The 22,488-nt window shown below is 43.1% G+C and overlaps 6 protein-coding genes across 6 annotated transcripts; 5 read left to right on the top strand and 1 right to left on the bottom strand.

The window, feature by feature from the left end:
- Positions 1 to 738: 738 nt before the first annotated feature.
- Positions 739 to 945, top strand: PG997_014709 (uncharacterized protein; the record flags this gene model as incomplete). The annotated part of the gene is made up of 1 exon (XM_066819023.1): positions 739 to 945. The coding sequence occupies one exon, from the start codon at positions 739 to 741 to the stop codon at positions 943 to 945; it is 207 nt and encodes a 68-aa protein (XP_066661211.1).
- A 2,721-nt stretch (positions 946 to 3,666) lies between these two features.
- Positions 3,667 to 4,599, top strand: PG997_014708 (uncharacterized protein; the record flags this gene model as incomplete). Its single annotated transcript, XM_066819022.1, has 1 exon — positions 3,667 to 4,599. The coding sequence occupies one exon, from the start codon at positions 3,667 to 3,669 to the stop codon at positions 4,597 to 4,599; it is 933 nt and encodes a 310-aa protein (XP_066661210.1).
- Positions 4,600 to 9,150: 4,551 nt separating this feature from the next.
- On the top strand, positions 9,151 to 9,477 carry PG997_014707 (uncharacterized protein; the record flags this gene model as incomplete). The annotated part of the gene is made up of 1 exon (XM_066819021.1): positions 9,151 to 9,477. The coding sequence occupies one exon, from the start codon at positions 9,151 to 9,153 to the stop codon at positions 9,475 to 9,477; it is 327 nt and encodes a 108-aa protein (XP_066661209.1).
- Positions 9,478 to 9,511: 34 nt separating this feature from the next.
- On the top strand, positions 9,512 to 9,791 carry PG997_014706 (uncharacterized protein; the record flags this gene model as incomplete). The annotated part of the gene is made up of 2 exons (XM_066819020.1): positions 9,512 to 9,612; positions 9,644 to 9,791. 2 exons carry the CDS (start codon positions 9,512 to 9,514, stop codon positions 9,789 to 9,791), a joined length of 249 nt encoding a protein of 82 aa, XP_066661208.1.
- A 294-nt stretch (positions 9,792 to 10,085) lies between these two features.
- PG997_014705 (uncharacterized protein) lies at positions 10,086 to 10,506 on the top strand (the record flags this gene model as incomplete). Its single annotated transcript, XM_066819019.1, has 2 exons — positions 10,086 to 10,134; positions 10,241 to 10,506. The coding sequence occupies 2 exons, from the start codon at positions 10,086 to 10,088 to the stop codon at positions 10,504 to 10,506; spliced, it is 315 nt and encodes a 104-aa protein (XP_066661207.1).
- Positions 10,507 to 14,477: 3,971 nt separating this feature from the next.
- PG997_014704 (Ras family protein) lies at positions 14,478 to 15,084 on the bottom strand (the record flags this gene model as incomplete). Its single annotated transcript, XM_066819018.1, has 2 exons — positions 14,478 to 14,738; positions 15,013 to 15,084. The coding sequence occupies 2 exons, from the start codon at positions 15,082 to 15,084 to the stop codon at positions 14,478 to 14,480; spliced, it is 333 nt and encodes a 110-aa protein (XP_066661206.1).
- Between the last annotated feature and the right edge of the window lie 7,404 nt (positions 15,085 to 22,488).

Genomic DNA, 22,488 nt, shown 5'->3' with positions numbered 1-22,488 from the left:
TTGCTAACAGACACTCTCATAGCGGCCAAGTCCGTGCAGACAGTGTGCTGAACATCGAGTCCACCAAGTCCCGCTTCCTAGCCAGCGCCCTAGATTTCCGGAACAGCGTGCGGAGGCTGGGCAACGACCCCAAATGCAGCACACCAACCCATATACTCAGTTCCATGCAGGACGACCTGTTCCTGGGGCTCTTAAAACAGGATCATACCATAGGACGCCGAGCCCCATGTATCAACATAGAGAGCCCAGTCGATAAGTCGTCGCAAATCACCCATATTGTCATGAAATTCCCGTGCTGCCCTACACAGCTGGTTTGCCTTAGGTGTTTCCGCAATTCGCCCCTTCCACGACCCCTCCCAACCAGCACATATTTACGCATCATCTATCACAAATTACGAGATCACTTTGTTGTAAAAGCCTAATTTCCCGTTACTATATACTTTTATAAAGACTTAAGTCGGAACACTTTGTCTTTAAAACGCATCGAGAACACGAGGCACCCCTTCCTCGGCGGATTTCACCATCTACACACATTCTTGTCGCTCTCTTAGCCGCTATTTGCCTTCTTCGCCGCCATAGCAAGAGGGATTGTATAGATACCTATCAACGCCAAACTTCCAAATCGCCTTCGTGGCCAACATCCTTACAGCAAGAAAGGTATTCATCAATGTCCTTCCAACGGACGTCACGGCTCGAATTCTGAAGCCAATCTCTACAACGCGACTCGAGGCGTTGATAATGGCACTCGGAGTGTTCCGGCAGATTGCTGTCCGTCAAAGGACCAAGAATCTCGGAAGCTCGCTTGGAAAGTTAACGGAAGCTCTGGAAAGGATCTCGCCCGGTCCAACCGTCCTCGATAATGCCAGCGAGCACTTCGGCGCCTTATGCAATGGTGCCGCGACCACCCGTCAGCTTTACCCGGATTTCCACAACTTCGGCGTGTAAGCGTGCAGCGGTGAATAGATAACTCCAGAAAGAATGTAGTGCAAGCAAGTCGCTAGGTCAAAATGATCCCTTATGGTGTCGTTTGCGTAATCTGGGTGGGAACTATTAATAGCTGATCCGAAGTCGAAAAGCTTCAAACGGTTTGTGCTATCGACACCAATGTTCCGCACGGCAAGGTCGCCATTAGCCCAATTATGCGTTTCTAGCCAGCTTGTTGCATCAAGCAGTTCCAGAGCCCATCGGCGGCGGTCTAGTTCAGTTAAGCGAGTCCATACGGCTTCTAATGGTGTAAGTCGTTCTAAGAAAAGGCAATCGGTTTGGTCTGCTTCGAGTTGTCGGGCAATGCTGGGATGATAATATGTTTTGTTCGTAGCATAGACCGCCAATTCGTTTTCTAGAGAGACGAAACTTCTAAGGGAGAGATCCAGTAGATGATATAAGTTAGGGTCCTTAACGGGGTACTGGAATGGCATCTTTATAACGATATCGCAGTCAATAGTGTAGACAAGACCCTGGGATAGTGCAAAACTAAGACGTTCGCCAAGGCCATTGCTGAATGGTAGGATAAACTCCATAATTCTTTATAGTAAGGTATAATGTGCTCGTGGCCTTTAATTCGACTTGAATAGTTAGAGAGCAAGATGGTTCTATAGGTAGAGTAGATTAATCGTGTCGTTTTCGAATCTTAGTCTTGTTTCGTAGGTCGCCGGCACTGTAATTAGTGCCGGGCGGGCTTGTGCTCGAGCAACGTCTCCCAACTAACTATCACTAATTAGACTAAGCCCCCCCAAACCAGCCTAGGATCGCCACCCGCATCATCCTGCGCACCACCTTCAGCGTTCCAGCTAATGAAACAATAGGACGAAGAATTTTGTTATGTCGAGGTCACCTTCTGAACGATATCGGACAGAGATTACGATATTAGTGTCGTCCATTTTGTACGACTTATTAAATGGTAGTTTAACGACTAAACATTTTATATGCTCCTACCCCTAGAATTTTTCAACCTTCGGTAATGATAACTAACGACTGAAATCCCAGTGTTTCTTAACCTGCCGGTAATGACAGTAACGATTGAAAGCCTTCTTAGAAATAACCGTAAAGCGCAGCACCTTTACGATAGCAATTATATCTATGCATCACGCGCCTCGACACAGCCGCTTCGCTGAGGCGTAGGCGTAGGGCACTCAACTCAGCCGATATTACTCTGACCGGTACGATTGTTGCAATCTAGTCCACATCTTTGAGCTCGGACTCGGCCTCTTTGAAATATTTCGCGTCGATGTAATATACCGTAAGAAAAGTCGTACGGCTAAGAGGATATTAGAGATGTATTAGAATAGACGGCCACATTGCAGAAGGACTCGTTCAGGGGACTCACGTGTTTCTGGACCGTATGCCAGAGTTATCAATGTCTCTTCGAGTATAATATATCCGGAGGTCCTAAGCTGTTCGGCGTTCCGGTCCTCCTCTAGAACGGTCGACTGGACGGCTGCGTCAGGGCTAGGTGAATATCAGATATATATTGGCGACAAGATCAGTAAGAACCTGCTCACTCGAAATACTGACTTGGCTTGGAAATTGGAACCGCAACCGCCACGGCGGTCTGGGAGGCATGCTTCCTAAGGGAGCGAGGGCTGCGGGGGTCGAGGTCCAGATATCAACAAAACGAGAGAGAAGACACAGAAGACAAAGAAGCCGAATGAGCCGAATAGTAAGTCAGACATGGTGCACCAAAAGGGATAAAATAGAATCGCTCGATGGAGGAGAAGTCCCGTGATAATTATGATGACTAGGGCGATGCCTTGACAACTAGAGCGGTGGTCGTATATCGACCAATGGCGAGGAAGGACTCTCAGTGACAATTTCTACTGGTGATAAGTGTATTCTCGGAAGGAAAGTGAGAAGGATAAGGATAGAAGTTTAAGAAGCGAGCAACGGGGACTCGGTGCTTTCATAGGTGTTCCTTAAGCAGATCGAGCCTCAAGCGTTCTGGTCTTGCAACTTTATAAGGGGCCTCTAAGGAACGACGACCTAGCCAACGGTAAATATAACAAAGCCCAGAACGGATATTGTCCCAAGATACGCTCCTCGCGCCAACTGTCAAAGCCCCTTACCGAGCTCAGTGGCCATCGCGAAGACAGACATCAGAGGCTATGTTCTGTGCTTCTTCCAGGGTCCCATGTTAGGGGCTGGCATAGTGGCAGTTCATACATGATAGCGAATGCAATGTACTGCCACTGGATCACCACTTGAGACGGGCTGCGCTGGCCGCGACGACAACTCCCTGCCGACGGATATGAGCCGGCTGTAAGAAAGCTTCGATAAATCTTGAAGACTTGATTGGCGTGCTGTTGTGTTCCGGGCGGCTAGCCCCTGAGCGCAGTCGGCTGCGAAGCTAGCCGATTACCCCTTTTATCAGCTTCGTTGGTGTCCAGTAGCCGGGCAAGGCGGCCTCCGATGATATGGAGTATCATGGGCCTCCTTCAACTTTTGGCTGTCATTAGTGTCTGAGTTGGCTACAAGCAGAAGTTCGTGGCTTTGACTTATGATGGAACCAGTTGCCTCAAGGAACCCTCCAGAGGGTCGCGCCTCATGCCTGGAACAGACAGATGCAGGCTACAAGTATATATACTCGGACTCCTCCCTTTACTTGCTCCTCTCCTCCTACACCACTTCATCTTCTCTTCCAACACACACTTCTTTGCACTATTACGAACTATGGAGTCGTCGTTCACCGATCCGATAGGATGCTTCTATAAATCTCTCGATGATTTCGAGGCGTCCGTCCTCGAATACCTCACCCAGACTGATGACGGGGTCAATCTAATCTATGCTCATGATAAGAGCTATAAGACGTCTCCTGCCAGCCCTTCGCATACGACTGAATTTGCATCCACTATCAATGAATCATCCTTCGACTCGAATCGATGGTCCAAGGCGTTGCTAGATACCGACTGCTGGCCTCAAGCACCACTCGGCCTCGGGTTCTGGCCTGAAGCACCGCTCGACTCCAACGGCTGGCCCGTTGGTACCACGGATTTTAGTGGTTGGCTTCTCGAACCCGAGAAGATACCTTCCAGTTCTATCGATTTGCCTTTGAACTCGTATGACTTGCCGTTTTGCCCCGGAAACGTTCATAAGGACTACTCGGACATCACCAACTGGTCTTTGGACCTCTTCGGCAGTGGCAGTGCACGCACTTTTTCGGTAGAGGTGAGCTGCGAAGATGTGGCTCAGGAGGCCGTCCTATATCCACCTTCTGGCGGGGACTCCGATTTAGGTCACCTTGAACAGGGGACAATTGACAATAAGTGTCCTCAAGAGCTAAGGAAAAGGGGTGCACTCGCTCTTGAGACACCGAGCCAGCCACGACGGCATAAAAGGAGAAAGACCAATTCGCGATCAGGTCCCTCGAAGCGAAAGGCAGGCTCTATTTTCAAGTTCTCGGTCGAGGCAGTTGAGTGGCACCACGACAATTACACGCCTCTTTCTCACCGGTGTGGAATACTAGGCCGGTGGAGGCGTGTCTTAAGCTACAATATTAAGGAAAGGGATTATTTCTTCACATCCCCGTTAAACGTATCGTTCAAGATTCGTCCCAATGGCTATGAGTTGCCATTCAATGTAACTCTGGACACACAAAAGGATTAGTTTCGAGGATACGACCTTAATGGTAATGTCATGGTAGTTGAGCGTAACGAAATGTTTGCAGCCGTTGCCAAAGGGGCTAGAAGCTGTGTTGGTAAAGTGTATACGAAGTAGTTCTATTTAGCATCCACAAAAGACCACTGCCACTGATATAAATCTTATGCATTCCCACATATCTGTCCAAGTACCTATTCCAGCCTTAACACGTGAGCATTCGCTTCGAGCCACATGTGTCACACTTAGGGTACTTGATCCGAAGGGAAGGATGTTTTCCTTTCATCACTTCCTCGCTCAATGTTAATAACAATCCACCGAGTAGCTCAGGCGTGCTTCCGGGCTTATAGTCCGAGTTCATGCACAGGCCTTAGACGGAGCGGATATCGTTTACACTATTATACTTCAGGGGATCGATATAGGCACTCGGCTGGCTTTCATCATGCCACTACCCGGCTTCTCCAACTAGTTCTCGTCGATGGCCAGTCACATCCAACAGAACCCTGTCGCCCGCCGGTCTACTAGTCCTTAGCTTGTTTTTCTTTTCATATAAGAAGGCTTGTGGGCTTCTCCATGGATATCGCCACCAAGACGTGCCTAAGTACTAAGCCTTCGTACCCTTTACGTAACAGGCTACGTTCGATCTGGCGCTCGAAGCTAGTAAGGAGGAATCTTCCCTGAGAGTTGGATTCCTAATCGAGATAGGATAATATAATGTCAATCGGTCAGAAGAGCCTATGCCATCGCCCTAATCGGAGTTTTCGGGATCGGTCCGAGCACTCAGGGTATGGGTAAGTAGCAATCATTTAATAATTATCTAATAAAATGAACCGCTACGGGATTATGATTCCCAAAATGCTAGGTAAGGGCGCCTAAGTCTTGCTCCATATGGTCGCCTGAATGCTCTCCGAGCTACACTACAGCCACTCGACGACACTCGCACACAATTATTATCGACCTACACGCGATCGATAATAAACCCGCCTACGGACAGCCCGTGTAAGGCGTAAGAGCGTAAGAGCGTAAGAGCGTAAGAGCGTAAGAGCGTAAGAGCGTAAGAGCGTAAAAGCGTAAAAGCTAAGTAGAGTAACGCGGTTCGAGCTTCCCTTCGGATCATCGTATTCCAGGCCACTCGTCACAGCCTTCCTCATTCCTAATAGCCGACACCGCGGCCAAGAGGTCTTAGATACCATAGTCGCACGAGAGCACCTAGTCCGTCAGCTTAGCCCCTTTTTATACTAGATAAGCCATTTACCAGTAGCGTGTACAGTCTGAGCACGGGAACCAGATCCCAGGTCTTAGCACACGTTATACACAGAATGCCGGCCGCGGCCATCAAGGACACAGTAAACGCCTCTATAAAGACGTAGCCCCCTAACCTGATGTATACGTCGGGAGAAGACTGCCCATTCACATGCCATCCACAGTCGGAATAAGACCGCAGAAACGAGCATGATCGTACTCCCATAGAAGACCTAGGTATCTCCGAGGATTGCCCCTCCCAAAAAGCAAACGAGAGCAGTCAACAAACCCAGAGTCGACCAGAACAGGCCGAGGGCAGTTTGGACTGATGACCGCGTCCCACTCGTCCGAATACACTGATACTCTTAGTAAAGATCTTATTTCTCTTCTTTAAGGGCTTTACCTGACTTATCATGCACTGGCAAATAATAGAACTAAGAAGATAGACTATTTATCTATTCGTCTCGAGGGTAATAGTAAACGCAAGAAATATAACTCTAGTAACAAGGGAAATAAGGACATAGCTACTAAAAAGTAATAAGAACGCGAGGCGAAACTTCACACGGAGTAACTGGCAGGCCTTTAGCGTTCGGGTATCTCTTCTATCCTGTGATAGGACGTTAAAGCACCATAAGAGCGTAGTAAGCACGCTTAATCCAAAGGGGACATAACGCAGGTCGTACAGTATACTCATCGTGGTCTGAGGTATTGTAGTCAAAGGTCGAAAGAGGTCGAAGAAGTAGGAAGTCGAAAGGAAAGCACAAGGGGCTTGAAAAAACCTAAGACCTCTATATTTATATATGGACAGAGAAGAGCAAGCAACAAGGCATTGGCCATATTCCCAAGTAAAACCAACAGTTTCCACCTTATCTGCTCAGCAGACATAAGCATATCAAATCCCTAAAAGGGTGAATCCTCCGCGGAGTAGTGCGCCTTCCACAGCTTCCCGACGTCCTAGAGCTGCCATACGCTTACCTGTGCGAGAGCTACTCCCTGCCAGAGACCATTCAGGGACCTGAGGGGGTTGATGACGGTCGCTGGAAGCACGAGAGACATACTGCGAGCCCTGTTTATCGAAGCTCTTGTGCCGGCGTACATCATCCGCCACACCGCGGGCGGGAATGGCGGGGTGCGGACAGCCGGTATACGCCGGACGACTGGTTTATGTAAGAAACCATCCGGTCCGCGAAACGTTTAGGTATAACGGTAAAGACTTGATTAGCTGTAGAGCTCGCCGGGGCGGCACCCAAGGTGCGTACCGTGTTCAATTATGCCAGCTAGGTCTGCAAAGCCCGGTTTCTAGGTACGGCGGGGCAGTGGTTGCACCAGTCAATCACTAACTGAGCGCCGTAGGTAGGGTTGATATTGCGGCCGGTAATTAGTCCCGACGGCTTGGTTAGCAGGGTTAACGAGCACCTCGGTGCAATAAAAGCGTAAATATACCTTAAATTAGCACTTCTACTTTTCCCCAAGTTTATCTTACTTCTCTCTTCAAGATACTATATGCTTCTTCCGCCAAACCCTTTGGGCCTGTGGCTACTGGCGATAGGGCCGTTTCTCTCAACAGTGCACAAAGGAATGCCGGATGGGAGAGACCTGCGGCTTAAAGCTTATATGGGCAACCGAACAGCAAAATGATCCATGTCGATTATATAAATCGATAGCGAAGAAGCAATGCAGAGTCGATAAAATGGCTTGCGACATAGAACGGTGGAAATGCGTAGGCGGCCGCACGGCGACCCTTACGAAGACGAAGCAGGAACTCCTTAATATTTAAGAGGAGATCTCGCGCTTGAAATCACAACACACTACGCAAACAACACGTGGGGCTGATATTTGGGGCTGGGGCGGGCGCCGGGGTAGCTTGTCCGGAGCTTCAGGCGGTTCTTGGGGGTTGCCGCCAATGGCATGCTAATCAGATAGTACGTTATATATATACTCTATGCAACTAATTATTGCTTTTTCTAACGCATTAGACCTAAGTCGCCTCGCGATAAGAAAGTTACGAGCAACCTAGATCAATTACTAGGAGGTGGCACCGAAAGGCTATTTCGATAACCTAGAGGAGTATAAAGGGTAGAAGAGGTAGAAGTTTATTAGTAAACGGGATAAATGGGTGGAAGAACAGAAAGAAATAATCAAATGGATTTTATGTACCGTATATACAGTAATACATATATACACACTCCAGTAATGTGAACGTACTCTCAAGACGGGTCTAATATAGAGAGATAGCTGCAGCGACACAATAGTAGCAGACTTTACAGTACCTACTGGGTGCAAGCTGGCTGTAGAGTTTTCAACTGCTCCCCACTTGCATTTGCGGCTCTCCAACATCTGCCAATCGAGGCCTCTAGCGGTCTGTACTGTACCACGCCTTTGCTTGATTCGGATTGGCTGCGTTTACAGATGTAACTATATTAACAGCCAGTCACTACAACCTAGCACGGAAGGGCTACCAGGGGGAGCGCTCCGTCTAGGGTCAAAATGTCAGTACCAACGCTTCGACCACCCCCGCCGCGTGCCCTTCCTCTCCCCCTTCCTTTGCCAGCCACTAAAGCAGTCACACATTATAACAGACTGCAACCCTAGCTACTGCTCCTCGAACGGCTTATACGAGAGAACTAACCGACTACACTGAATGAATATCTACAGAACTGCCACACCTACCTCTATAAAAACTTCAACCTTACCAACAAGTCCGTAGCTTCCACGGGATCTTCAAGAGTCGATAGCAACTTCTATCCGAAATGGCTTCGTCTTTGGATCAAGTTTGCAGACTCGCTGCGCCAGCAACTCCAACATCTCGAAAGCCAAGAAGTAATACGGATAAACTACGGATTTACCGACCTGCGATTCGGCGACAACAGCCGCGAAATCACGCGAACGAGCGGCGGAACTCCACTACCGAACGAGGCGGACCTGGAAAACGAAGAGCCAGCGCGGCGAAGGACCGGACCGAACAGACGGGTAGCATCCAAGTGGAGGTTAAGACCTCGACCAACAAACCCTGATGGAGCCGGGCTTCGAACGCAACCTAGCGGAGATTAATGGAACTCATGGAACAAATAAACAGCAATCAATCGAGGACGGGTACCGAGTCATGGCACTGCCGAGCCCGGAGCTCAGATTGCCATAGCGCTCGCACGAGCCTTTAATTGCATGGTTTACTACGGCGTTGCGTGCGGCCATATAGCGGTGGCCGAGTCCCTGCTACTACTCCAAATCGACCGAGCCGATCCACGGACGTTATTTTGCCATCCGTGTGTGCCCAATGAAGACGTGGGAGAAGTATCGGTCGAGGGCGGGGCCGACAAAATGGTCTACACGGCAGTCGTCCAGTTGACCGGCTTATTCTTGCGAAATCTCCAATCCGACGCGCTTCGGGACGCTTTGCTCGAAGCGGCTCTGTATGGGGCCCCGACACTGCCTCGCCGGGACGACGAGAGCGAGGAAGAGGACGGGCCAGAAAGCAGATTGCCTCCGCCGTGGACAAGGTCGGTGGGCAAGCGGGAGGGCGGTCCATCGTATAGCGGCTCCGAGGAAGACGAGACGCGCCACTCAGCGCCTATCAGGCCATATTCCCCGCAGGCATGCCTGCCCGGTCCCAAGGGGGGGCTGGGACTTCGACGAAGGTCGCCCTAATGTGCCTTCGCATCGTGTCGTGGGCGGGGGCGGCATGCGGCACCCTATCACGGCCGAGAAGTTCACCCACCCGCCCTGGTTGCTGAGCGGCTACGCGAAACCCATACCGGGATTGCTCTGTATTAGACAGGAGGGGTAAGAAGGGAGCGATTGGCATGCTATTCAGACTGGAGTTCGGACCATACGGTTACACGTTCGTTGCCAAGGGTGCCTTGTCGGACGGTCTCGAGCACCTGCGTCACGAGTGTCGCATCTACATGCGGTTGGATACGCTCCAGGGCTGGGTTGTGCCTGTTAAGCTGCAAAGATCGTGAGCTTGGGTAGGCGAGGCGGTGCGGTGAGACGCGACAATGGCGACCGACGCGGAGGAATCGATCGTACTTTAGTCGCAGAACGCAGAACGCAATCTTGACAACTGTCGCGAAACCAGCACGGTGGCCAACAGACGATCAACGCACGTTACAAAAATAACTGCAAAGGTTCAAGAGGCATCGAGTCGATATATAGCGGAGGATAGAACGCACATGTTCTCTCTTGTTTAACCTGCTCGACTTCTTTAGTAACACCATCTAGCAATCTATACACAGCTATCATAGATCTCAAACTCCATGTTCCAGATTGTATCTAAACCCCGAACCCCGCGACCTTCGTCCCAAGGTAAGCAAGGTCCCAGCTCGTTCTTTCCTTCTCCACCACTTCCTCTTCATTACTCCCTCCCATTCGCGCCGGCCTGCAAGACAAGCATTTCTGACCCAGCATGCAGTGCGGCCCCTCCGGCCGAGCTTGGCAACAGTCCTCGACAGCAAGCTCGCCAAGAACAGGCATCATGCATTATTAACATCAAACACCAACTTAATCAGCGAGAGCAGACCAATCCTATTCCTCACAAGCTCTATTGAGTCTAGCTTGAAATATAGAGAAGCGCTCCCTTACGGCGTCGTTGACACGCGCGTCAATAAGCGCCTTAAGGCGCTGCCGCGACATGCCCACGTGATTTTCAAGGATGTCCTCGACCAGCTCCTGGGCTAGATGCCAGAGCACGTCCCCTACCAAGTCGCGGACCGTGACCGTCGAGAAAGAGCAGTCGCCGATTGCTGACTTGGGTCTTGCGGGAGTGTTAGTTGAAGTATTCCAGCCATTCAAGGCTGATCTCGTCATTGAAATACCCTGTTTCGCAAGGTCGCAGTCCGGTGTCTGGATGAAGGCTTTGCTCATACCATCGTAATGAATAAACTGCACCAGTCAGGAGCAGGAAGGCCGGTAGGTATGCGCCACAGCCGAGATGCCTTCAATCGCAGCAGCAGACTCTCGATTCTCCGGTAGACCAAAATAATGTGCCATTTCCCTCTTTGTGATGACCAATTGGTTCTTCCCAGCACCGATCTGGAAGCCGGTCTCGTCCATGTTCCGATGTCAGCTGGTTGGAGACCGTGCTCCTGAAGGATCAGATCGAGCTATGTAAAGTAACCCCGAACAGCCTCGGCATCTTCTGTATTTTGACGGTTATGATCGAGTTGTTTCTGGTCCTTCTTGAATAACTATATCTTTTCAGGAATCGAGAAGTCCAGTGCTAGCCGACGCGGGGAGGATCGTGAGGATCGTTATCAGAATCGGAGAGCGCGTCGCGCTCTTGTAAGATGAGATTAGCGGCGTCCTCCACAAATTCCCGTCGGACTGAAAAGATTTATTCGACCAAGTCGGTTACTATAACGGTAAACAGACTTCTTTTCGATATTAATGAGCAATGTGTGTTAGAGCGTGGCTTTAATGAGGTTGCTGGCCGTGGATGCGTTTGGAAAGCGTTGGTCGCGGAATTTCGTAGAATTTAGCTATCTCGCTGATGTTCGTCAACTCTGCCGCGGAATAGAAGGCAGCTGCTCCCTATGACCGGTCCTTAGTAGAAAACGCGAGAAAAGGCATTCCGATGAAGGAAAAAAACGCGATACTAGTGACAAGAAATGAAAATATTAATCATTCAAATGATTTAATTACTATATTCAACCGATTAACACTAACTTTAATTGGTGAGCATTAGCGAATTCATGCTAAAGTAGGGGTGTGGCACGGGTATAAGAGGAAGACATATGCGAAGCGATTTTATAGAGGGATTAACTCTAAAGGCACCTAATTTAGGTAGTTACAAAGCGAGAATAAAGAACATTAATCACTAATGAAGTTAATCCACCGAGCCCGACAGCTATACTATTAACTCCTCTAACGCCTATATATCGTTTTCGGCGGATGACTGGTCTACTTACGGGTTATACCATCCGTGCGTTCTGGCTGTGCCCGTGACTTGCAGTGATTCTCCCACGGCACGGTAGCTACTAAAGTCGATAATGACCAGCATCCCATCTTGGTCCAGTATAATATTCGATGGATTGATATCATTATACGCGTGATTGAGGGAATGATAAAGATATTCGAGTGCCCCTCGAATCGCTCCAAGCTGGACAAGTATCTCTTTGCTAACTAGAGCCCGCCCTAACGTTATGAATTAATACTTATTTAAACCTTATAGGTTAACCGTCTCGGAGAGGGTTACCTTATATCTCTTAAAAGTAAATACCGTAGCACGGTTATTTTTCTTATAATAACCGTAGTATAATACGATATTTAGGTGAGGGTAGCCCTGTAAAATCTCCCACGTTTTAATCTCTCGCTGTATTTATACTTCGAGTTTATTATTAGCGTAATCCGATAGTTTTAGCTTTTTCACATAATGGTTAAGGTTTAGCTTTACTACTCTCTAGGATTACTATAACTTATAACCTCTATTACTTATTTAAAGCATATATATATCGAAGAGCTTTAAAAGGTTAATACCGTCGTGTCTTCGTAGTTTCCACGATATAAGGTAAAGCGTGTTATTTATATAAATAATAGCTTTTATACAATAATAACTAAATTTACTATTAATGACTTTAAAGCCTTCGTGGCACTAGATAACCTCTATAATATTAATGTCCCGAGTGATTTTACTAAGAGGGATTAAAAACAGGAAAGACACTTATAAAAATAAATCTTTATTCGAGATAGTTAATATACTTTATCCCGTGGTTTACTCGCACTCTTTATTAATTATTAATTAACCGAGTATAATATAATATAATAACTTATTTTACTTCCTATTTATTATTAACTTATTATTATTAATGCTATTTACATAACTTAATTAATAGCGTTCAACTTTTTAGAATATATTTAACGGAATATGGGCAATTCTTACTCTCACAATCGATTTTCTTCTTCGGGGTACCGTTTAACTATGCTGAATTAAAGGTACATCCGTTAACAGGCGAGGTGCGCAGAATAAAGGCCATCTGAGACAAGTTAAGATATATCGGCAAATATACAACTAATGTTAAAAAGGAAATTTACTCACTATAAATACAGAGTAAAGTTTAAAACTAAGAATATATATATAGAGTGTTTCTCGAATGGATAAATTTCTATATTAATATATCCTTAATATAAGTATTAAGACCGAAAAAGCTAAGGTATAAACGAGAAAGCGGTATATAAATATTTATATTTAATAAATTAAGTGATTAAAGGCAGTTATTAAATTAGATTATCTAGTCTTATTTATTTATAAACATCACCTTAAGGCTATAAACTAATTATTTATTAAAAGAGACTATACATAAGGGTGTGCACATTACACTAAGCTCTGCTCGGGAGATAAAAATATTTCGAATATAGCTTACATTAATATACCGAGATAACTACCGAGGCCGTCGGTCTTTGGAATCCCCGAAGAAAAGGGCAAAGCCTAGACGGGGAGGATATCTCAAAAAGCGTACCAAAACGCACCTACGTCCAAACATAGAGATCAGGAGAGGCCGAATACGCTACAAATTATCAACTCGTCTCTATTTGATTTTACGGCCGGCATACCTCATTATAAAGGACGTTTCAACGGCAAAAGCCAAGGCCATCTACTGTTTAGAAACGGTCGTCATTTCATCTCTAAAATATTAACCCTAAGACTAAGTCTTCCTAACGGATAAAGCCTTTTTATTAAAGGTTTTTCTTTACAGTATCTATTAAGATATTCTTAAACTCTATAGAATATTATTATTAACTAGTTAATCACTAAACTACTAGAAGATTTCCCATTCACTTCCACACCCCGCCGGATACGTTAAACCCAATTTTCCGGCCGTAGAAAATATACCATTTAAAGTCCGTTTAAAAAAAGCAATGTCTAACCATGACATTGTTCAACCAGGACCTAACTCCTTAATAATCGTAAAGATAGGAAGCCGCGATAGCAAATAATGCACAACTCAAGATCCAGGCTCGCAATACCCCTCCAACAGCTACCCCTCCAACAGCTACCCCTCCAACAGCTGCTCCTTCGGTAAGAACCCTTTCACCATTACCGCTCCATTTCACAACACCCTCGTAAACAACGCTTCCACGGACACATTTACCATCAGTGCCACAACAAAATGGCGGCGACTGCAGAAACGGAATATTAGGCGCAATTTAACGGTAGATTACTCAAGACCATAGGAAAGATCTCGAGCATCTTCGCCGATCTAAAAGTAAGCCTTAGACCTTCCGGCGTCCTCCAAACTATGGACGCAACACGACTGACCCGGCTATCCAGGTAGATTTCAGATTCATCGATACCTACGGCCATGCCTACCCTTATAATATAAACGATTGGTACAGCGGGCCCGGTAAACGGTATAGCCAAACGGCACGAATTGAGCCAGCCGACATCCACGCTTTGGCGCCATTCTCCGTTGCCATCCGACGCTTCAAGGTTAGCAGCTGCCACTGCTGCCTTCTCCTGTCACACTTCCTAACCATCCTCATACTAGAGAACGAGCCGCCCAAGTGCATTCAGTCCAGCATGTCCGGCTCGTAGGTGCTCGCAATCCCTCAGCAGCGTCCTAGAAAGGAGAGCCACAGCTTAGGGCCTCCGGCGGAGAATCTTCTTTGACACGAGAAGTCCAGTTCCTAAAGTAGTTCCAAAAGCTCTTTACTTATTCTTCGGCGCAGAAGTTCTCTATACCACTTTTAGACCCTTGCTGCTCTGCTGCAGCTACGGCTTGCCGCCGAAGTATTCCAACCATAGTATAGAACACTTTCTCAACGTTATCGTCGTCCCTCGCCGAAGTCTCGATAAATCCGCAGCGCAGCTCCTGCGCAAGAGCACGGCCCTCATGAATCGACACTTCCCTCCCAGATTCGAGGTCGCGTTTATTCCCGATAAGTAAAATCGGAATGGGATAGGTCCTCGTTTTCTGGATTTCCGCGTGGAGGTCGCGTATTATAGAGAAAGACGACCGGCATGTAATACTATAGACCAAGAAGAAGCCTTGGCCGTATCGTATCCATTAGTTACGTAATACGGTATACTCGTTCTACTTAGCAGTATTTAGGAATCCGGTGATATATACGTATCTATCGATTATTACTTGCTTACGGTATAAGTCTTCGATAGTGAGATTATATTATAAAAGACGAAAGAATTAATAAGCAGGAGTCTAGGCAGTTAATAGCAAGTATATAGCTTACTGTTTCGAAAAATCGCTGCGATAAGAACCGGGTTGTAAGAGCCGTTTTGCCGACACGTTCTTCTCTTAACATTACAAGCTAGTAAAGCGGCATATGTAACGACATCGCAAGGCTGTGTGGGTAGTTTATATATATACACATAGTTTATTAACGCCCGGGCGGCGGAGCCGAAAGGGTAACTAACGCTAATTTACGGTATATTCTTAAGTCGCTTCTTATTATTTAAAGCTTATATATGCTTTAATTTTAATTAGTTACTCTATTACCGTTAATACGTGTTTATTCGAGATCTCGTGTTAATAGCATTTCTTAATAAGCTAGCTTAAAAGCTTTTTTTTAAGTGTTTAATATTTTATCCTTAGTAATTAAAACGGCGTTTATAGTTTAAAACACGGGTTAATTAATAATAGTAAAATAGGTTAATAAATAACCTTAAGGTGTACCCCTTTAAGTTAATAAGTATATATTTAATCGGTTTATAATTATCGTAAATCGTATTATTACTCGAATAGCCTTTATATTAAGAGATTAAAACTTATCGTTTAAAGGTAACTTTCCGTTTAAATAAAAGAATAAGTTACTCTTATAAGTATTTATATACTATAATATTTCTCGTCGGTATATTATTTATTTACTGTATCGAAAGAGGAAATACTCCACCGTCTCTCTCGCGTATTTATAGTCGCACTAGTCGGTCGGTATCGCTTTAATTTAATATAGGTATTCGTTTAACCTCGCTTTCCCTATTCGAAGCTAAGTAAGTATATTAGCTTCTTTTCACGAAAGTCGGTTATATAGCTATTTCGTATATTTTTTTAAAAGAGCTATATCGACGCGCTTAAAATATTACTTAACGCGTTTTAATAAACTAATTAAAGCGCTTCGTTTAACTTACGCGAGGTTTAATATTATTAACTTCGTCCTTAATATTTTAATCCTTAGTTCGGCACTTAGTTATATTATAGTTTTCGTTTTTTTTTCGCTTAATTTATAAGTTCATTTATTTTACGCGTCGGTAATTAAGCGACGGTGATACTATTTCTTTTTCTTCGTAAGCTCGAAATAACTTAATAAGCTTAACGAATATATCGTTACTTAAACTATTAATAAAGCTTTCCTAGTGTAAAGGCCGCTATTTTATTCCTCGTTACGAGTAAGATATTACGATACCGGAGCTTTAGTAACGAATATAGGGTATTTATTATAGCGGCTAGCTCTCCCGTATACGGGTTCTGCTCTATTCTTACACCGAATGTCACAGCGCGGGTTAAGTGTAAGCGGTCCCCTCGCATCGATCTCCGTATTTTAATAGCTGCTCTAAAGCCTACTAGCCCGTTCCTAGCCGAGCTGCTGACCGTAATACGCATAGCCTAGTCGGCACGTTCGATCTTAGCTTTCGCGTCTAACTCGTTCGCGATCGTTTTTGTCCGGCTCTTTTACGAAGCTAATATAAACGCTTCCACGGTTTTTAACTCTTTTATCGGTAAATTTTTAAGTAGGTTCGCAACTTAATAAAATAACGACCGATAATATCTTTAAAACTTTTATATTCGCGCCGTATTATTACGAAAGGGGTTAATCGTTAAAAAAGTGTAAATATTCGTTTATATTTTAATTACTTTATATTAAAACCGGTTTTAAGCTACGATAATATAAGCTTTTACCTCGGTAACGCTTATCGTTACCGTTATAAAAGTTCCTATAATCGCCTGCGCGCCGATCTTTTAAACGCGTTAAACCGGTCTCGTTACCTAATACCTATACTCGTATATTTAAACGTTCGAGGCGTAGTTTATTACCGGCGCCACTATCGACGTGAAAAGCTGTCGCGCCGTGGCCGAGGTAAGCCCCTTAAGCCGTCGCAGCTTAAAAACGGCCTCTAGTTTTTTAACCGCGGCTTCGGCGATATATTCTTTATATTTAAGCTTAGTATCTATAATAACCCCGAGGATTTTAACGTGTTTTTTAAGCCGCACCTTTTATTTTTTAATATTAAAAGGCGTCGGGTCGGCTTTATACGGCTTACGGGCAAAGTGAATAATGGCTATCTTGTCCGCTTCGAACGTCGCACCGCTCCTCCTTTCCCATGCGAGGGCGTTTTAAATAATGGCTTCTATGCCTTCGCGGTTACTTTGCGCCGTAAGGCCGGTAACCTAAGCGGTAAAATCGTCGATAAAGGCGATGGCGCCCCCGTAGTAATCGATCCGCCGCTGTACTAGATCCGCATTAAAAAAGAGGAATAGGATTAGAAATAGGGGAGACCTTTACGATAGGCCCGCCTATAAAAGGTTACGGCTTTCGGACGTGTATTCGTTTATTAAAATCGTCGCCGTACGACCGGAGTAGAAAGCGCGAATTTAACGGAGTAATTACTTTAATATTTCTCGCGTTTTTATTTTTTAAAATAGCTTAACGTTAAATACCTCGTTATACGCTCTTTTAATGTTAAAACTTATAAAACTAAAAACTTTACGACCTCGTTAAATAGCGTAGACTTATTCTTATAAGAGTATAAACGTTTATTTCGTTAATTATTATTTTCGAGCGCCGAAGTAATTAATTAAAAAGAGCTTAAATATCTTTACTAAGTATAAAACCCTTTTCGTAATAATCGACTTTATTACTTCTTCGAGTATAAATAGTAGCGAGATCGGCCTTTAAGTTTTCGCGATCGTGTAATCTTTTTTACCGGGCTTTCGAAAAAAATAATCTTCGCGTAGCGCCATTAAGCTAATAGTTCTCTTTCCTCGAGCGACGTACGAAATAACGTAAAAACCCGTTGTTTAACCACCGGCTAAACTTTTTACTAAACAGCCACCGGAAGGCCGTCCTCTCTAGGTGCTTTCCAGGACTTGGCCGCGAACAGCTGCCGTTCGATCTCTTCTATCGTAATAGCGCGCATTTCGATGGGCGCCCTCTATAGGCGGTCCCTTTCGTCGGTAATCTCGTCCGGAAGCGGGGAGAAAAACTTAGTAACCAGCTCCTCCGCCTATTTTACATAGTTAACTATGCTCGTTCCGTTCGTATAAATAAACTAAAGAACCTTTTTAAACGCCGTGTCGTCGCCCGCTTTAAAATATTTTACTACTTTTTAAATATTATCGTTATCGGCGAGAAAGTCGTGCTAATGCTTTTTTTTATTATCGAATAGCCTCGTAGTATTATTTAACGGCACCCTTAGCCGTCGCTTTTAAGTTATATTTAACGCCGCTTACCCTCTTTTCGGCTTAAGCTCGGTTTTTTTAATATATATAAATACGCCGGAGTTATATTAAGTTTATTATTTATTATCGCTTCGTATACGGCGATAGTTTAGTTTTAAAAGTTAATACGTGCACTGTTTTTAAAACAACGTTTATTAACCGGTCCGTTTATTCTTAAACCGTACCGCCCGTGGGCGTCGTAGTTAATACAGCTACGATCCGGGCGTTAATGTCCTTTCACGGGGCGTTCTTAAAGAGAAGTCGTTCTTAGCCCGCAGGCACTAGTGTAGTCGTCTCGAAGACCGTCTCGATAGTCTTATAATTTAACCTATATTCCGTATCGAGCACCTTATATTTAATTAAAGATTCTTTTATCGCTTTCGATATTAAAACGAGGTTAATAATCGTATTATAAACTCCGCCACTCCACGTTTTTATACCCCGCGGAAATAAACTATTTAAACCGAATTCGGCTATAAAATAAATAATCGAATCCGCCTCTCTTTACTTTTTTAATCGCACCTCCTCTTCGCCTTAAAGTTAATTATATCGATTAAAATCCGCCGTAATAATTAACTTTACTATTATCCCCGTTCTCTTTTTTATTACTTTAATAATAATGCGAAGCTTTTTACACGTCTTTTAAAACGCCGGGGGGTCTTTTATAAAAACGTATATAAACGTTATTAAAACCGCTTATTCCGGCAGCCGCACGACTACCGCGGTAATATTTAACGACTTCACCGGGACCTATTCTACTTCCACTTCTTTATTAACTTAAAATATGCTCCGGATCGGCTACCTCTTTTCTCTCCGAACTAATAAAATTATTTTAACTTATTTATAATATTTTATCGGTATTATTAAAAGCTTCCCTTAAATTATCCTCGCGTATAGCTTTTAAATCGAAATTACTATCGCGTATTATATATCCTCGTCGTTAATAAAACTATCGTAAACGAGTCTTTATTTTTTTACGTTATTTTAAATAATACGGAACGGTTTAATTATAATTCGATAAATATAACTTCGAATAATATCGATTAAACGACTCGTATAGTCCTTCGCACGAGACGTATTTTAAAACGGTAACTTCGTAGCTATAGTAATTATATCCTTACTTTATATATCGTTCGTAAGTTTAAGCGTTTTTACACTAGAACGCTTTATATTTCACTTATTAGCAATTATAGCATTACTCCGGCCGCTCTCGTTGCTCGAAAATCCTTATATAGCCCAACTCGTTTCCGGTATAAAAAAACCCTCCTCGAAGAACTTCCGCGCCTCGGCCGCCTTCGTTAAATAAACGATTATAAAGCCGTATACTTTCTCGTTATTTTTTCGGCTTAGCTATATTATTTTAACGATTATTATCTCGTTCTCTTATTCGAATACCTCGGCGGCTTTATTTCGTATATTATCGTTTTTATTTAAAACCGCGGTACGTTTAACGCTATTAACTTTAATTAAATATAATTCGTTTCGTAAAACGCGAGCTTTAAACACGCTAATCTTCTCGGCGGCTTATTTAACTAGGCGATGCTTAGTCTTATCTCGGTAAATAATCTTAATACGCTAAGGCTTCCTAAGGTTTATAATTACGGCGCGGCATCGCTAGTCCTTCTATTCTCCCGTCGCTCGTATCTCTTTCTTAATAGCAGCTCGAACCGTTCCGGCGATTATATTAGCTCGTTTCTCGTCCTCTATTCGAAATATATTAATAATATAATATAAAGTATTAATAAACATAAAAAGCGTCGTATTTATCGAAATAAACGTACGTATATTATTCGGTTAACTCGTTAAAAGCGTACGTATAATATACGCGTAAAAAACCTACGGGCTCGTTTAAACGCTATCGGCGAGGGCCGCGCTATTTTTTAATTCTTTTAATTACTAAGTAATATTTTAAAGCTCGGCGGTAAGCTATTAAATAATTACTTATTAATTATTAATAATCTTTTTAAATTTTAAACCTCGTTATAAAAATTAACTACGAGCTCGTAAATATACTATAATACCTCCGGGTTAATAAATACGTTATTACTCGAGCTTATCTCCGGTTTATTATCGCTTTTATTCGAAAGTAAAGCTTCTCGAGCTTTAACGCTAAGCTTCGCCCGCTTCGATCGTTTAACCGACGTCGCGATAAAATTTAGCGCGTTCATTACGATCTTTATTTTTACATAGTTTTTTATTATCGCGTCGAACGTTCGCCGCCTCTTTATTTACCTCTCTTTTTAATAATAAAATAATAATTAATTAAAATAAAATAAAATAAAAGTTCCTCTTTAAAAAGTATAATCCCTTCGAAATCTTTTTAAGTAGCTTTTTATTAAGTAGTTTATAATTAAATTCGAAATCGGTTTTCGCTTTTTAAAATTAAACTATTTATTAAAGTTTAATTTATATATAACTTAACGTTAATAAATACTTTATATAACTAGCGTAATACTTTCGCTTGTTTAAGGTACGTACTTAATTAACTAGCGTTATTATTAAAGTATTATATAATTATATAATACTTTTACACTAGTGAATATTCGAGGGAACTATAAAAAGAGGAAATAAAATACCTCGAATTCGACGCTTATTATTTATAGCTTAGTCTATTAATTTAACTATATAATCCGATAACCGTATAATATTAAATAGTCGAGTTAATCTATTATATATATTAAATATATATATATAACCCTCCCGCGTAATAAGTTTTTTTTCTAAGCACTTATAGTTTTTAATAGAAACTATTATATAGAATCGAATAAAGTATATTCGGCTTCTTATCTTAGTATTAGCGCTAGTTAATTTAGTGTAATAAAATAAAGGAACGGATATAATTAAGTAGGTTATACACTCCTCACTATAAGCTTTCGAGGTTAAGCCGAGCCTTTTATTTTTAAGCTATGCGTACGTTAATCGTCGTTGCGTCTATTTATAAATTCGCGAACGGATTAACTAGACGTTATTAATTATAGCACTTAACCTCGTTAATGCTATACACGAGCAGTTAAATTATATAATCTCGAGTAGAAAATATACTAATAACGAGATACTTAGGATTATTAAATGCAGTGAGCGCTTTATTCGCAGGATACGATCGAATTTCCGATATTTCGGTTCCACGAAAGCTCTTTCGAACAGCGTCGGCCGACCTAAGAGTATTATACCTCTTATGCTTAGTGCATTATGCGACCGATTAATCGAAAAGCCGGAGATGTACCGTGACGAGATAGTCGTGTTCCTTTAGGACGAGTTCGAAACGCTCGTGACGATTTCGAGCGTTGGCCGTGCTTTAGTATCGGCCGGCTGGATTAAAAAAGTCGCTCGTCGCGTAGCGTAAAAACGTAACGCCGACCTACGAGATTTCTATTTATACACTCTTTCGGCGTTCTTTTCGTACTATTTAGTATATATAGACGAATCTAAGTACGATAAGCGTACTAGGTTTAGGCGAACTAAATAATCTCCTTTAAAGACAACGCTAATTTAAATAGCCTAGTTTCACCGCGATCGACGCTATTAGATTTTACCTGCATACACGCAGGACGGGATTCTCTATTCGCGAGTCTTTTAAGGAACTATTAACACTACGATTTTTAAAAACTTTTTTAAGGAGCTACTCCCGTATTACGGTAAATAGCCGAAGCTTAAATCTATACTTATAATAAATAATGCCGCGTTTTATTATTCCGATCGGATCTAGTCGTTATGCGTAAATGTTAGCATTCGTATAGATTACTTAAAAATGCACCGAAGAAGCTGGTGCGCAGGCACTATAGAGTGTAAGGATTAGTAGGATCGGAACGGTGAAGTCCGTAAGTTCGTTATTCTTAGGGGTATCCGTAGCGCGACACGCCCCTACTATATTAATATAGAGAGTTACTTAAAAATATATTTAAAAAAATAATTAATAAAATAGTTATAATTATTTAAATATTAAAGACTTAAAACCTTATTATAATATAGTAATATCTTTTAAATTATACTATTACTCGTAATAATTATTAATTAATACTCCCTCTTTTATATACTTTAATTATTTTTATTATATTTAAAAATAAACATTTAAGCGCTAACGGTAGCCTTAGGTTTTATAGTAGTATTAAGTTCGACCTAGTAACGTTTATAATAAACGTTATATTCAACCTACTATAAATAATAAAATAATTATCTAAACTTAATAAAAATACTCTCTGCGCCTTTTTATTTTAATAATAAAAGAAAAATTAAAATACGTACGACTAACTCCTCCGAAAACAGGAGAAAATAG

The sequence above is a fragment of the Apiospora hydei genome (assembly GCF_038363865.1).
Source record: "Apiospora hydei strain CBS 114990 chromosome Unknown utg000010l_segment0_segment0, whole genome shotgun sequence".
NCBI classification, from domain to species: domain Eukaryota; kingdom Fungi; phylum Ascomycota; class Sordariomycetes; order Amphisphaeriales; family Apiosporaceae; genus Apiospora; species Apiospora hydei.
Note: the sequence above shows the minus strand (reverse complement) of the source record. Positions and strands in the feature narration are given on the sequence as shown.